We start from the raw sequence: 16,818 nt of genomic DNA on the forward strand, positions 1-16,818 counted from the left end.
TCAAATTTTTAATAACCACTATGGCAATATTGTGCAAACTCCAACGATCAGAGAATACTGCTGTTATGATTTGTGGGTGTGTGGACCCTTGGCCCGAAATGCGAGTTGTTGCTACCTGTGGGGAGGAGCCCCACAGGTCTGCACCATCGGGAGGTGAGGTATAGGCACAGCAGGGAGCTCTGGGCACAGTGATGGAGAGGTCCCCAGGGATCAGGAGGTTACCACAGTAAGATGGCAGGCTGGAGGCAGTACCTGGCCTAAGATCCTGAAGGGAGGAGGCACCAGGCAGACCAATGAGCAGAAGGTGCAAGACTAGCCTTGCAGGAGGTTCCCCGGGAAGGCAGCCCTGAGGGGCAGAGCTTGTGCAGCGTAGAGAGCATTGATGCAAACACGTAGGCCAACCCGCGGGGCAGGAAAGTCCAAGCCTGATCTCTGCTGTAGATGTAGGCAGAGTCCCGAAGAGTGGGGAAATGCCGGCAGTCTAGAGTAGACGCAATCCCGAGGAGCGGGGCTGAGAGCACAACCCTGAGGAGCAGGGGAAGCTCTGAGAGTCTCTTGATACTTGAAGGCGTGGCCCCGAGGAGTGGGGAGGCGTAGACAGTCTTAAGTAGAACACAGGCGCAACCCCGAGGAACGAGGAAACTCTGTCGTGGAACTCACTGGTTATCGCGGTGTTTTAGGGAGAATTCGGAGCAGTAGAAAGCCTTGCAGGATAGAACCCAGGAGGCGCAGAGCCAGCCTGAGGAGCAGGGTAGGCCAGGGAAGCGAGTCCCGTAGGAGCACCCACTGATCCCTGAGGAGTGGGTGCCAGACAGAGTCCAGGAGCAAGGCTAGGCAGTGTAGTCTCAGGAACACGAAGGCAGGAGTTGTAGACATGTACGGGAACTTGTTGCCAAGTCGGGTAGCTGGGGGCGTAGGTGGAAGGTAAATACTGCAGTCCAATGATGTCATCAAACAGGGACACCCCTGAGGTTCCCGCCAAAGAGGCTTCAAAGGTGGGGCCGGTGATGCGCACGCATTCCTAGGAAGGCCCGAAGTCATAGAGGATGGTAGCGGTATCCATGCCACCATGAGAAGTCCAGGGGAACGCGGCGGTGTAGACTGGCCCGCACCGCGAGCAGACCCGAGGAGGCCAGGCAGACCCGAGGAGGACAGGCATAACAACTGCATCTTCTTATCAAATATGTTAAGCCCTATTGGACTATATGCTGGAAATGATGAATTCATTTATAAAATGCAATGTGACAAATATAAGGAACCATTATGGAAACAGTTTTATCACATTGCGGGTGATTTTTTTTGTTTTCTTTGGTGGGGGCAGGGCTGTCATGTTCCTTGAGTAGAGGTGCTGGTAAAGTATGTGAAGAAAAACTCTTTTGCTAATCGGGCCGGTGCAGTAAAGTGCGCTTAGGTCGAGCGCACCGTTAGCCCCCATTTGGACGCGCGTTTGACGCACTATTTTTACCCCTTATACAGTAAGGAGTAATAGCGTGTGGAAAATGCGCGTCCAAGCCCCCAAAACTAATAGCACCCGCAACATGCAAATACATGTTGATGAGCCTATTAGTTAGTCCTGCACGATACAGAAAGTAAAATGTGCAGCAAAGCCGCACATTTTACTTTCAGAAATTAACGCCTGCCAAAGGCAGCGGGAAAGTGTACAGAAAAGCAGAAAAAAATGCTTTTCTGTACACCCTCCGACTTAATATCATAGCGATATTAAGTCGGAGGCTCCAAAGATATAAAAAAAAAAATCTGCCCCCAGCCTGCGGGCTGGAAAACGGACGCTCAATTTTGCCAGCGTCCGTTTTCCAAACCTATGGCTGTCAGCGGGTTTGACAACTGACACGGTAAAATTAAGCGTCAGCTGTCAAACCCGCTGACAGCTGCCGCTTCTGTCAAAAAGGAGGCGCTAGGGTCGCGCTAGTGTCCCTAGCGCCTCCTTTTTACCGTGGGCCCTAATTTGCATGCCTAGGCTTCCTGAATTGCGCGCCCAGGAGAGTGGCCTGGGCGCACGCTGGGAGAACGGGCGCTCGCTGGCTCTCCCGTGAAGTTTTCTGTATCGGCCCGATTGTTAGATGATATATTGTGGAGGAGAGCAGGAGTCTATTTCAGCAGGATATCGCATCTGCTTTTAATACAGTACACTGTTAGCAAGATTAGGAGATATTGGGATAGGTGGCTCAGTGCTAAATGCATTTAGTTCTTTTCCAAAAAGTTTGTCAACCTGGTGATGCTTCTGAATGGTTTGCCTGTGATGTTGTGGGTTCCTCAAGGCTCAGCACAGTCTGCAGCACTTTCTCATATATTTCTTAGTCCATTGGGAAAGGTTTTAACTGCTTTGAATTTAATTTACAAGAGTTACACTGGTGATGTGCAATTTTTAACACCTAGTGCAGCTCCTACTGAAGTTCCACATAACACAGGTAAATCCTATGGACAATTCAATGGCATATATTGTAGCAACTTGCAAAAGCCCACTTATTTATTTATTTAGAACTTTTCTATACCGACTTTCCAGTAACAGAATTACTGATCAATTCGGTTTACATTTTGAACAATAACAGTGACAAGTAAATGTCTTACAAAGAACAGGTATAAATAACTTGGAAATAAATATATGGGGTTAATAACAAGAGATATAATATACATTGCCTAAGTAGGCAGAGTACACTTACACAGGTAAAGCACATTTGCTCATGTAAAATCCAGTTTTAAGCGTGTAAATGCTTTTAAAAATCAGGCCCTTAGTCGTCTGGCCTACTACAATTCAATTTATATAGGTTCTCCACATTGCTTGCTTGTATAAAATGCTGCAGTACGAACAATTTTTAGTTTGCCATGGGAAGGGCATCTTCAACCTTACATAAAAGAGCTTCATTAGCTTCCTATAGCTTATCACATCCAGTTTAAGTTATACCCTTTAGTTCATACAATTGGTCATACAGATTTGCATTGTTTGCCAGGGAGGCTGCCTTCGTATGTGCCTATTTGTTTCCTTCATTCTTCTTCTCTGATATTATTGCACATCCCTTCTTTACCTGATTTTCATCTTCAGAGTACTAAGGCATTTTCAATTGAAGCACTGGTACGTTGGAACTCCTTGCCCTTATATTTACGAAGAGTGCAGGTTTATCTAAAGTTCTGAAAGCTTGTGAAGGCTGAATTATTTAGGAAAGCATTTGTGGGTATTAGGCACTGATGAGGTCTGAATAAATTACTATTGTAATCTGCGCTGAACATGTTGGATTCGTGGAATATAAGATGCTAAAACAAATGAATAAATAAAATACTTAATTTAACCACTGCACATGCAAATATGCTCTCTGATAGCAACAAATCTTTTTCATATGGCGTCATAGACACTTTGAGGGAGAATAATCAAAGTGCCTGTGGGGGTTGCAGGTCTACGGGTACATGATACCTGCAGGCCTGCAAGCTAATTTTCAAAAGAAAACTCCTCATGGAGTTTTCCTTTGAAAATTCAAGCAGCCACAGGAAAGCAGGTGCTCTGTGGCTGCATACTTCTGCACTTGCTTTGAAGCAGGGGCAAACGAATCTGCAGGAAAATATGCACAAAGCTTTCAAAATGAAACTCCCTATGTAAACTCCTCCCCCTCCCCCCCCCCAACCCCGACTCCTGCTGTGACCAGGGTGAGAGGTGACAGGGTAATGTTCAAACACTATGGGTAAAGCACTCTTACCTGTGGAAACAGTTTGACTGAAAATCACTTTCCTTTGCCTGAAAGTATGCCCAGGCTGGCTGGCTTAAAGAGGCATTCATGCTAAATGTGTCCCTTCACACTGCAAACAGACAAGCTCCTCAAAACTGCCCCCAAAGTGAGTGAAGAAGAGTTAGCATCCCATATATATACTACAAACACAGATGGGAAAAGTACAACAATTTTAATATGAAGACAAATCATAAAATCAAGGAATCTTAAACCTCTATGTCTACAGCTTCATAAGAAAGGGAATCAGGCATGCAGCATATTCCCCCATCGATTTTAATGGAAATGAATGAGCTGCCAATTCAAACTAAACGAAACAGAAAACTGAACGAAAAATCGAAACCAAACCTAAAACCTTTTCTGTGCACTAAAAATTATCATGCACATTCAGGCCAATTAGCATCCGGTAAAAAATAGCATGCTATATCCGAACATCCTCATATGTATGACATAATGTTAGCGTGTATCACTAAAATTAGCATATACATGCATGTGAATGAAGGTACATGAGATAACGAAGTTCTGGCAGACAACTGCTGAATAGTATAGTATGCTCTTCTCCATGAACTGTATCCTCAGTTACTCCTGCCCCACCAGTGCAATATTCTAAAATGGCGCCGGCTTCAGGTTAGCTGGTGCCATATTGGAGTATGGCGCCAGTGGGGCAGAACCAAATGAAGATCTGTTGTGAATACCACCATGGGACAGGTCCACAAATGGCCTCACTCACCTCCCTTGCTGGCCAACACTGCCTTGCTTCGCCGACACAGCTTGGAGTGCCACCGACACCCAGCCCCGTGTTGCTGCCTTCCACAGCAAAACAGTCCCTGCCACTGGTTTCTGCAGCCACTCTGTGGCAGTAGGAGCACCTTCTCTCCACAAGATGCCAGCCTGCTTGCCCTTTCTACTTCTGGTGTGGCCTGAAACGCTGCCGACATTCTCCATAGTGGTGTGCATGCCACTGCTTGGAATTTAAAGGGCCCACAGAGGGAAGAACTCTGCAGCCCTTCCACATGATGTCATCCAGCCAGGTCTATAAAAGGGCTCTTCAGTCTTCACTCCGGGCCTTTGCAAGGAGTTGCTTTGCTCCTGGAATTCCTGTTCCAGCTCTTTGCTCCAGGAATTGGAGTTTCTGTTCTTCGCTCCTTCAGAGTCTTCATGTTCTTCATAGAAGCTCCTCTATGTTTCTTTGTTCCATGTTCTTGGTTCTTGATGGTCCCTGCGTCTTCTGTTTCTGATATAAAGTCCTCACTTGTTCCTGATGTCCAAGTCTTCCAAGTCTTCAGTTTAGGTCCTGATGTTCCAGTCTTTATCTCCAAGTCCTGCCTTCCAGGTCTTCTCCCTTGTCTATACCTCCAGACATGCCAGCAATGTGGTCCACAACCAGCCCATGGGTTGTGTAGGGCGCCTTGTGGAACAAGATCTATCTTCAAGTCCAAAATTGCTGGTCAAGTTTACAGAAGTCCCTTGTTTTTAAAACGTCAGGGTCCTGTCCCTGGTTCTGAGTTCCTGAATCCTGTTCCTGGCCTTCAGAGTTCCTTTTCCCAGCTTCTATCTATGTCCAAGTCTCAAGTCCAGGGTCTGCTCCACCTTCAGCGTGGTCCGTGACCAGCCCACGGGTTGTGTAGGGCGTGTTGCGATGCAGGACTCTCCCAGAGTCTTTGTCATGTTTCCAGTGCCAAGTCTTCAACATGTTTCAAGCTCAGAGTCTGCTCTGCATCCAGCATGGTCTGCGACTTGCCCACAGGTCGTGTAGGGTGCACTGCGGCACAGGACTCTCCCAGAGTCTTCATCATGTTTCAAGTTCAGAGTCTTCTCCGCATCAGCGTGGTCCCGACAGCCCTATGTGCTATGTAGGGTGCGCTGCGGCATAGGTTTCATTCCAAAACCTGAACCCTGAACCTGAATCTTCGTCTAGTTCCTAGTCTCCAGTGTCATTGTCTAGTTCCACATCTTCAGTACCTTCATCTAAGTTCCAAGTCTCCAGTGCCTTCGTCATGCCTTGGGGTTGTGCTGTGGTCTAAGGGCTCACGCTCCCCCATCGATCATGCCTCGAGCCCGATTGCAACAGGATCATTCTTGCTCCATTTAAACTTCAGGGTTCATGTAAGTTAAAGAAGTGTTGGTGGGAGGGGATGAGATTTTATTTTCACAGGTTAGGCAGATGGGAGAAGGAGCCTGGAATCAACAGTTTCTTTTTGTTTGTTTTTTAATTTATTTTTTTGTCAGTTTGGTCTATTTCATTTTAAATAAACTAAACAAAATGAAATGGGAAGAACATTTTCCACCCCTTCTTTTTGGTGTACATGCTATTTCAAGGGCTCAGTGAACAGGATGCACTGGGGGATACTGAAGGAAGAGATGGTAGGTTAGAACAGAAAATGTGGATTGAAGGGCAGAAGAGAGTGTGAGATCAAGACAGATAAGAGACAGCTCTTTTAAAAAAAATCCACATTTATGTAGACAGGAAGATATATTTTTAAACCAAAAGTTCACTGATAGTAACTGCTCTTCAAACATGGTTGTATGCATTACAGTGTGTAAAGCAAATTTTACTACTGCAAATATAGTACATCCCACAAGTTCCACTCAGTTGCCAGACTGCGCTGAAATTTTGCACTGCATGTGTTCTTTGACTTACATGGCCTCAGAAGGTACCAACAGTTTGAAAGACAGGTGCCATAATGGAAGCAAAGCTTCATCCATTGAGCTGTAAGTCCTTCACAGATGGCGTCAAGTAGAAACTAGGAGGGATGGTTAGGAAGCAGCCTCTTCCTACCCAAGTTTGCATGCCTCTCCAGCCTTTTAAGCTCTGGTCTGTGGTCTTCCAAGATGGCCGCTCTTGTAATGGATGCTGCAGAAACGGGGCATAGCTTCAGAAGATGGGAAAACACTTATGTTGTCAGTTATCTGAACCCACTTTGCTCATCTATGGAAATGGCCATTGCTGTGGCTAGTTTGTCCAAAGGCATCTGCAAGTTTTCAGAGGCTTTAGCATGAGCTGATGTCAACGTGCCGTTGTTGCAAAAAATAGTACAGGGTGCTTGTAGAGTTCAGATGCCAGTGTCCTTCTGACTCAGGGTTGGTAGATTTCCCTCCCTGACATAAATGGGCTGGATATGCTAGTGCTGGCCTAGACATCTTCTGATGTTGGTCCTTCTCCTCCTTGGCAGACATCTGAGGTGAATGCTTTTGTCTGGTTTTGCCTCTCTTGGAATTCTCTTGATGTCTTTCAGTGCCTCTCTTACTTTTGTCCTCACCACTGGCAGCCAACTCTATATGTTAGCCTTATTTTGATACTGGTTTACAGCAAGGGAACTGAGCCACAAGGAAAGAGGACTGTGTGACCTAAAATTCTATGCATCAGCTGCTAAGTGGCATTTTTAGCCCAGGCACACAAAAAAGATTGTTTTAGCCCCAGTTTTAGTACGTGGGCTCTGTGATAGAGTATATAACAGAGAGCCTCAGACTGCCTTAACGGACCGGCTCCAGCTATCTGGCCCGGTCCACCTTAAGACAGACAGGAAAGGGATCCTCGGGTGGGGGCGTTTCCCTGAGGTAAGGGATACAAAGGTGAGGCCCTGAGAGAGTTAGATAGGCCCCAGGGAGAAGAAGGAAGCTGTAATGGAATGCTGTACTCTTTTGGAAGAACTGTTTCCCGTCGATAGCAGGGCTGAATTAGCCATGCTGTCATGGGAACTGTCCATCAGGGCCCGGGAGGCGGAGCTTAAGTAGCAGAGAGTTGATTTTAGTTCCCTCTGCGGCTGCGCGTATGTTCCCGCGCAGGAAGTAGCAGATTCTTCTCAGTCTGTCTTTTTCCGCGCGCGGGAACGCACGCGGAGCTTGATTCTCCTCCACAGAGTAAAAAAAAAAAAAAAAAATGTCCAAAAAACCATCAGGATTTAAGCCCTGTCCCTGCGGGAGAGTCATGTCCGTCACCGACGCTGCTTGGGACAGCGGCATAATCAAGACAATTGTGAATTTTGTGCTCGGATGTCTCCTCAAGCAAGAAGACATAGGGCCTACCGCATGTGGGAGCTATCCCTCACAAACAGGCCGTCGACAACTCATTCTTCCCCGGGACAGGAAATGAGGACTCCATTACAAAAAAGAAGATCTTCCTCCTACACTCAATCGAGGGAACTTGGAGGTAGGTCCACTACTAGAGATTCCCTCAAACGACGCCGCCACAGGTCTCCAGAACCTGTCCAGGAATCTAAGTCTTCCGAATCGGTGCAGTCTATCTCACCGTCGGATTCGGCTCAGGACGCGCGACCGAGACCGCCTGTGCCGAGAGCGGCGCCAAAAGAACACGCGTCAAAAACGGCACCTAAGAAATGTGCGCCGGAAACGGCACCGGAAAAAGTCGCGCAGGAAACGGCGCCCATGAAAACCACGCCGGGAACGGCGCCCAAGAAAACCGCGCCGGGAGCGGCGCCGAAGGACCGCGCGCCGGGAGCGGCGCCGAGGACAAGTGCGCTGGGAGCGGCGCCCAAGGACCGCACGCCGGGAGCGGCGTCCAAGGAACATGCGCCAGGGGCGGCGCCCATTGAACGCACGCCGGGAACGGCGCCAAAAGAACGCGCGCCGAGAACGGCGCCGGCAGCAACGAGTAAGGACACAGCACCAACAACGTCTCACACAGAATCGGCGCCGAAGAGGACGTCGCTGGAAACCAGGCCACGGTCCATAGAAAAACCTAAACAGCACTCCACAAACAGAAAAAGAGGACACAATGAGAGGCATACAAGCCATAAGAGACGCAGGGAACATTCTCATGATTCCCACTCCTCTCATTCACGAAACACAGCTGAATCCATCTCCCGAAGCCATGAATCCAGTGACAAAGGCAGTTCTCGTCATGCAAAAAGACAAAAACTGTCCAGGCGTCATAGGCATCATAGTTCATTACATAGAAGTTTTGACAGTTCCAAATCTTCTCCATCTGCAAGTGGCTCTGTCCAATCCTCGGTCAGACCACGTCGTATTTCATCGTCAGAATCATCTGGACCTGACTCACAACCTGCGGAAATTATCACGGCAGAGCCAAAACGATCCGCTCCGCTTATACCCACTCCCACATCACTGCAGTACACACCTACTAAGCAATTTTCAGATACCAGTAGAACTATGCCACCCACTGCACAAAATGCCTTCTGGGATCTTTCCCATTCACTGTCGAGCTTCTTCGAGACCTTAAAATCCTCTTTCACTTTGCCTCCAGAAGAGAGCCTACCACGGGAGGACACGTTCACCAAAGAACCGCAAAAACCAAGGATAGATTTAGATCGTCCACACACAACACCACCCTCCCCAACTCCCTCCCACTATTCCTTATCGGAATCTATTGCATCACAGTCTTCTCGTTCATCCTCAACAGGATACCCTTCTGATACTCCAGAACAGCCGGCAGAACCATACTCATCGCCAGAAGACTTATCTTACCCAAAGTTCGTAGAGAAAATGGGTACCATTTTAAAAGTAGAAGTCCAGAAGTTACCGGAGCCTAGAGCAGAAACCTTAGGACTCCTTACAATATTTGACACGCCGGGAGAACCAACATCATTACCCCCTCATAACATGTTGCATGGGGTCCTACAAAAATCTTGGGAGACTCCATTTACTCTCCCAGCAGTGTCTAGAAAAACGGACCTAAAATTCAAACTACAAAAACCTTCCACATATTCAACACCACAGCTGCCTCACGAATCCATAGTAGTTGAATCAGCACTGCAAAAATCAAAACGATCAAAGACTCACGCTACCAATCTCCCAGGCAAGGATAACAAATGTCTGGATGATTTTGCTAGACGAGTCTACCACAATGCAATGCTGAATGCACGGATTCAACATCACCAATTCTACATGGTACAATACATGTACGAATGTCTGCAGGCAACAAAGGGTATGTTTACCGCATTGGGGGATACTATTCCAGCACCCATTTTGGATATGGAAGAGTGCTCTCGCCATCTTCTACGAGCCGTATATGAGAGTTTCGAAACATCCTCTAGAGCATCCGCTACGGCAATCGCCGCAAGACGACTGGCATGGTTGAAGGCAAGCGCAATCCGTGAGGATCTACATGAGAAGTTGGCTAACCTTCCCTGTTTGGGAGATAATCTCTTCGGAGATCGTTTCCAAGACACTGTTAGTAAATTAAAAGACCAAGAGCTTGCGGTACAATCCTTAACTGCACCATCCTGCTCAAAAAGGTTTTACACACTAAATCGTCGACAGTCTTATAGGCATCCTTACCGGACCTACCAACCTTTCAGACAACAGTCGTATCCCAACTTTCAACGACATCAAACACAACCTCCTTCCAACCAACAGCGGAGAGGTAAACCCAGAGGTCAAAGGACTCAACAACCTCAACAACAACAAGCGGCAACAGCGGTGAAGACCGCATCTTCTTTTTAAGAACCAGGCCACCACCACTGATCACAGACAATCCGCCGGGCAGGATCACAGCCCGCTGGCCAGAGTGGAAGAAAATAACCACAGATCAATGGGTATTAGACATTGTTCAAACAGGTTATCGCATACCTTTCACCCACCCACCCTTCCTTCCACATTATTCACGGCAGAAACCCAAGACCCTGCAACCTCAACTATCGCAGGAAATCACCCTTCTACTTTGACAAGGAGCGATACAACCTCTCCGTCGGAAGGACTACAATCAGGGTTTCTACTCCCCCTATTTCCTCATTCCAAAGAAATCGGGAGGTCAACGACCAATTTTGGACCTCAGAGACCTCAACAAATACATAGTGAAGGAAAAATTAAAGATGGTCTCACTGAAATCCATTCTCCCGCTATTACAACCCAGGGACTGGATGTGCTCGATAGATCTGAAAGATGCTTATACCCACATTCCGATCCATCCGTCATCTTGGCAATACCTCTGTTTTCAATATCACAATTGCCATTACCAATACAAGGTTCTTCCCTTTGGCCTCTCATCAGCCCCCAGAGTATTCACAAAATGCATGATAGTGGTGGTGGCCCATCTTCGTCAACAAGGTCTAACCATTTTTCCGTACCTGGACGACTGGTTACTAACAGCATCGGACCCCAATATACTACACTCGCACCTCAACTTGACCATCAATTGCCTCCAGTCTCTGGGGCTCCTTATCAATTATCCAAAATCCAACTTACAGCCGACGCAAGTACTGCAGTTCATAGGTGCTCGTCTGGACTCGATACGATACAGAGCATATCTACCGGACGACAGGAAGAAGATGCTTCGTACACTACTTCACTCACTTTTACACTCTGGGAATCTAACCGCTCGCCAGGTGTTGATAGTTTTAGGTCACATGGCAGCAGCAAATTTCACAGTACCAAACGCCAAACTACACATGCGCCGTCTACAGTGGGACCTGAAACGGCAATGGCGACAACATACACAACCCCTACGAACTCGAGTCACCTTAATGACACCCATGACCAAAGACATCAATTGGTGGCTCAAGGACTTTGCATTGGACAAGGGAGCCTTATTCAGCCCCCCACCACACAATGCAGTCCTAACAACAGATGCATCTCCATCGGGATGGGGAGCTCATCTGGACAATTTAGAGACCCAAGGGTTACGGACAACGAAGGAAAATACCTTACACATCAATCTCTTGGAACTCAAAGCGATCCGTTATTCCCTCCAAACCTTTCAGCCACATCTCAAAGGACGGAGACTAATGATATACACGGACAATCAAGTAGCCATGTTCTATATCAACAAACAGAGCGGATCAGGATCATGGCCTCTCTGAAACGAGACACTGCAGATCTTTCAACACGCCAACAAAAACGCAATACACCTGCAAGCGACATACCTTCCAGGAATAGTAAACACCAGAGCCGACAGATTAAGTCGAATCTTTCAGCCACACGAATGGTCTCTTCACAAAGAGGTGACCCAACAACTATTCGATCATTGGGGAACGCCACTGATAGATTTGTTTGCCACAGAACAAAATACACACCTGCCGAAATTCTGCTCGGTGAGACCAAGCAACTCCCGCCTTGCTTAGGATGCTTTTCTTCTACAATGGACAACACATTTACTTTATGCGTTTCCTCCAATTCCTTTGATTGCCAGGACGATACAAAAATGCATCAGGGACAAGAGCGACATAATCCTCATCGCCCCAGCCTGGCCCAGGCAGACCTGGTACACCTTTCTGCTACGTCTCTCCATAGACGACCCAATTCCCTTGCCGAACAGATCGGACCTTCTCAGTCAGAACGACGGATCATTAATACATCCTCTCCACTCCTCCCTTCACCTGACTGCATGGAGATTGAAAGGAGATTGCTGACAACTCAAGGGATTTCGAGAGCAGCTCAGGAAGTGCTCCTCGCGTCCAGAAAACAGTCTACTAGATGAAATTATTCATTTAAATGGAGACGATATACCGACTGGTGCACTAAACAAGGGATTCAACTAGTAGACAGTGTTCCAGCACAACTCCTAGATTACCTACATTCGTTATTTCTAACAGGCTTGGCAACATCATCCATTCGTGTTCATTTGAGTGCGATTGCGGCATACCACAGACCGGTGAATAATCACTCCGTTGCGGAACATCCCCTATTCTCCAGGTTCTTTAGGGGACTAATCCATTTGTGACCACCAGTCCAAAAGCCACCGGTCCCCTGGGACCTTAACGTGATCCTAGAACATCTCATGCTTGCTCCATTCGAACCTATGGACTCTGCACACCTCAAATACTTAACATTGAAGGTGGTATTCCTAGTGGCTATCACCTCAGCAAGAAGAGTGAGTGAACTACAAGCACTGGTTCATTATGCACCATATCTACAATTTTATCCACATAATGTCCTCTTGCGCACTCATCCAACTTTCCTACCTATAGTAGTCTCGTCATTCCATCTCAACCAATCCATAGAGTTACCAGTCTTCTTCCCACAACCACACGCTAATGACAGAGAAAGATCGCTTCATTCACTGAACTGTAAGCGTGCTTTACAAATTTACCAACAGAGAACTCTCGCACTTAACAGAACATCTCAGCTATTTGTTTCGTTCGATCCAAAAGCACCGGGAAAACCGGTAGCAAAAAGAACTATATCCAGTTGGATTGCTCAGTGCATTCAGTTTTGTTACAACAAAGCGAATCTTCCGCTACCAACACGTCCATGCGCTCATCAAGTACGTGCAATGGCTACATCTCTTGCAAATCTACAGCATGTCTCACCAGTGGATATATGCAAAGCAGCCACGTGGTCTTCAGTTCACACCTTCACATCCCATTATTGCATAGATCAGCAATCAGCTAAAGATGCGACATTGGGACAAGCCATTTTGCGTACTATGCACACCACATCACCCGACTACCACAATGAATAATATGCACGCCTCTCTACACGCGTGCCGGACTGCTTGGGACTCCCATGACAGCATGGCTAATTCAGCCCTGCTATCGACGGGAAAAAGCAAGTTTGCTTACCGTAAACGGTGTTTCCGTAGATAGCAGGATGAATTAGCCATGCTGACCCTCCCACCTCCCTGGTAGTCGGAGGTAATTCCATAACTTCAAGCTTAATTACAGACTGAGGAGAATCTGCTACTTCCTGCGCAGGAACATACTCGCAGCCGCAGAGGGAACTAAAATCAACTCTCTGCTACTTAAGCTCCGCCTCCCGGGCCCTGATGGACAGTTCCCATGACAGCATGGCTAATTCATCTTGCTATCTACGGAAACACCGTTTACGGTAAGCAAACTTGCTTTTCTTGCACTGTCAGTCTGCTGAGGTAAGCAGCCATTTTGATTCTGTCTTGCTGAACGTTTTATAATTAAACTGTTGAAAAGCAGAACAGACTCCAGCCTGATCTGTTCTCTGACCTTCTCCTGTCTTAGACCGCTCCAAGGGCATCACAGGCTCCCTGTTTTCTGCATATTATTGTACGCTTGTTTACCTATGATACTGGATCTTTACTTTATTTATCCATGCTAGTGAGTTAAGATTTGTATCCCACCTAGGGTGAGTAATTGCTCCAAAGGGCGGGTAAGAAATCCTAATAGAATAAGCAAGACACTATTTATCATTTATTTAACGAGATGTCAGACACTCTTGCACTTTCCAAAAATTATCAAAGCAGCAATATTGCATTGCCCAAAATACCAACTTTCCCATTTCTGGGCACTACTTTTGTTCTTATTCCTGTGCTCTTCTTTCTTTTTCTTGACACCCATAATATTTCATTTCTGATAGGCTCACACACTTTTTAAATAAAAGATAAGCCAGTTGCATTACAACCAAAGCCTGTTTTCAGCTATCTCCTACACTGAATCCATTCTTTCAGCTCATCTCACTGCACTGATCTATCCAGCTTTACAATGGTGGGGGTGTTTAAGTATAAAAAAAACCCCAAAAACACCAATATCTGCTCAGGAATGAAGTGCAAATCAAAATGGAAATTTTTTTTGATGTTTGAGCTGTCTCTAAGTTATGATCAGATTTTGGGGTATTTTCTCTGGTGCTGCCCCTTTAAATCAGCTTCACAAGATTGCAGTAATCTCTTTCTGCAGAAATGCCTTGCTGCTGGCCAAGTCAGAGGCTACCGTACAGACGAAGAATGTTACGGCAGCTGTTGCGTATACAAGTTCAGACACACAGGAAAGGAATTGGCCCTCAGCCATGTAACCCAGAGCACCTGAAATCGGTAATGGTGTTCGTTTTATCTACCACTTCCTTTTTCTTAAATTTATCGTACTATACTTCCTTTCACAAATGAATCAAAGTGGTTTACAAAGAGACTAAAACATTAATTATAATAACTAGAAACATAAGCAAATAGAAACAGCATAAAATACAGATGAAGTGAAGATGTCTTTCATTGTTCAGCACACAAGCGGTTATGCCATGGTAGTAGCTTGCTCTGAAAAAGTCAAGAAATGTAGTCTCTATAGTAACAGGTAATAGGATTATATGTCAAGCCCAACATAGGAACCTACTAAGAATTTCATATTTGGCTTAAAATATTGTTAACAAACCAGAGTGATTAATGATCCCTTTGTACTGATTCTATGTAGCTGAATTCAAAGGTTTTTTTTCTTCTTCAGAATTAGGTTTTATGAAAGGTACTTTTGAAAGTCAATGTGCATCTACTGCTTTTAAGGACTTTTATGGAACTTGATAAGAACTTAGTGAAATGCTGTAGTTTTATTGTGAGCCCAAGATTGGGATTCTAAAGAGATTTCTTGACGACACCATGTTAAATAGTCATTAAAGAGCAATAGCTATCCACTGTTAATGAATTATACTGGCAAGTGTTATTTTGGACTGAAATATAAAACAAAAAGCATGTAGGACCAGGCCGTACAACATACAGCCATAGAACAAAATGACTCTGGCCTCAGGGCCAGCCGACAATGTTTTTTGAGGATTGCTTCTGCCCCTTTTTACTTCACAGACTCAGGAAGGGGGTAAGAGATCAAGGTGGAGGGGGCGGCTTATGGGGAAGGCCTGGGGATGAGTTAATTTTGCTGTTTTGGCACAGGGAGAAGGATAGGGCAGTTTCTGTTTGGGTTTTTTTCCTTTCATTTTTTTAACATAATGTTTATTTTGCATCAGTAAATAAAACAAAATATATAATAAGCAAAACTGAAATGAAAACTTTTTCCTGCACGGTTTTACTACATACTGCCATGTGAAGGACCTGGGTCTGATTCGCTGGCGAGGACTGGGCACCCCAGGACAGGTGAGGATGGGAATACTGTGGTGGCAGCATTCACAACTCCTGGGGCTGAAGGGGGGCAGTGGGTGGAGAGAGGTCTCAGCTATCACTTAATGGCAACAACCAGTGGCCAGATTCAGGGTCCATATTAACGAGGCTCCAGAGGGAGCAGCGGTTTGAGACACCCTGGTCGAGGACTGTGGCCGGAATGTCTGGGCTGAGTTAGTAAGTTGATATTAATAATGGCGGGGGGAGGGGGGGGGGAAGACGCTGGCTGGTTGCAAATGAAAGAACATGGGAGTCACAGCCCAGTAGAGGCTAGCTCCTGTGAAGCTAGAAGATCAAAGGAGCAAAAAGAAAATGCGGGTCAAAACAAACCAAAATCAACATGTGTCATCTTTATACAGTAACCCTTACGTTCCTCCACGGTAGAAAGTTTTGTGAAAATAGATTTAATGGCATATTGAAGAGTGAACTCAATTAACTTTTTACCCCACTGAAGCACAAACATTTACGCAAGCTGAAATAATATAAAAACTCATTTAGCAGAAGAATTCAACATAACATTAAGCCTATCATGCCCACGCCTTAGTGAAAAGTTTCTTGCCTGGCTTTCAGGATATCAGCTGCGTGGTGAATTTGGTCATTCATTCTGTTTCTAACCAAGGCTTACCATTTCATTTTCCTCTCCTTGGTTGAGCAGCCCATGACAAGGCTCCTTCAGATTTTCTCCCATCGGCATGCCGTTTGCCCCTATGGTAGCTGCTGATGGTCAGGTGCAAAGGATGTAAACCGTCACCGTGCAAAGCTTAGGAACTCTCCTGCCATTCTCCCTTAGGCCCTCCCACCCTTAGGAAATCTCAAGAGCATACGCCTTCCTATTTAGCTAATAACTAGAAAAAACGCCACCTGCTCAAGTTTCAGGTGCTGTAACCCTTTGTTTGCTCTATCTCAACAATCTACTTTCTGAAAGATGCTTAAAACACATGTAAAACTGTTAGAGCCGGCCCCCTGTTTCTCTGTTCTGGCTTCTCACAGGTATCTCATGTCGAATATTAACAGAGTGCAGTGCAAGAAGCAAATTTAAATGCATAAAGCAGTCACAACTGATAAGTTAATACTTCTTGCCAGGTTTTTCTTGTTCATCACAACTGTAATAATGTTATTAGGCAGCTCCCAGAAAGCATGATGGAATAAAGCATTTATTTATTTATTTACCTGATTTATATCCTGCCTTTCCAGAAACCGCTCAAGGCTGGTAACAGCAATGATTAATCACGACTTAACGACAGAGTCTACAATTCAATCACATGCACTTTATATTAGCACTCAAAAAAACATTCATTTTCATCAATGGACCTCATATCCCTACCTGCA

The 16,818-nt window shown here is 45.9% G+C and overlaps 1 protein-coding gene across 1 annotated transcript in view; it reads right to left on the reverse strand.

Annotated features, from left to right (window-relative positions):
- Positions 1-16,247, reverse strand: part of LOC115099257 (probable cation-transporting ATPase 13A4) — a 257,489-nt gene extending 241,242 nt beyond the window's left edge. The window contains exon 1 of the mRNA XM_029616766.1: positions 16,115-16,247. Coding sequence (XP_029472626.1) covers positions 16,115-16,183 — 69 coding nt within the window. The 5' untranslated portion in view covers positions 16,184-16,247. The remainder of the gene's footprint in view (positions 1-16,114) is intronic.
- Between the last annotated feature and the right edge of the window lie 571 nt (positions 16,248-16,818).

The sequence above is a fragment of the Rhinatrema bivittatum genome, chromosome 9 (genome assembly GCF_901001135.1).
Source record: "Rhinatrema bivittatum chromosome 9, aRhiBiv1.1, whole genome shotgun sequence".
NCBI classification, from domain to species: domain Eukaryota; kingdom Metazoa; phylum Chordata; class Amphibia; order Gymnophiona; family Rhinatrematidae; genus Rhinatrema; species Rhinatrema bivittatum.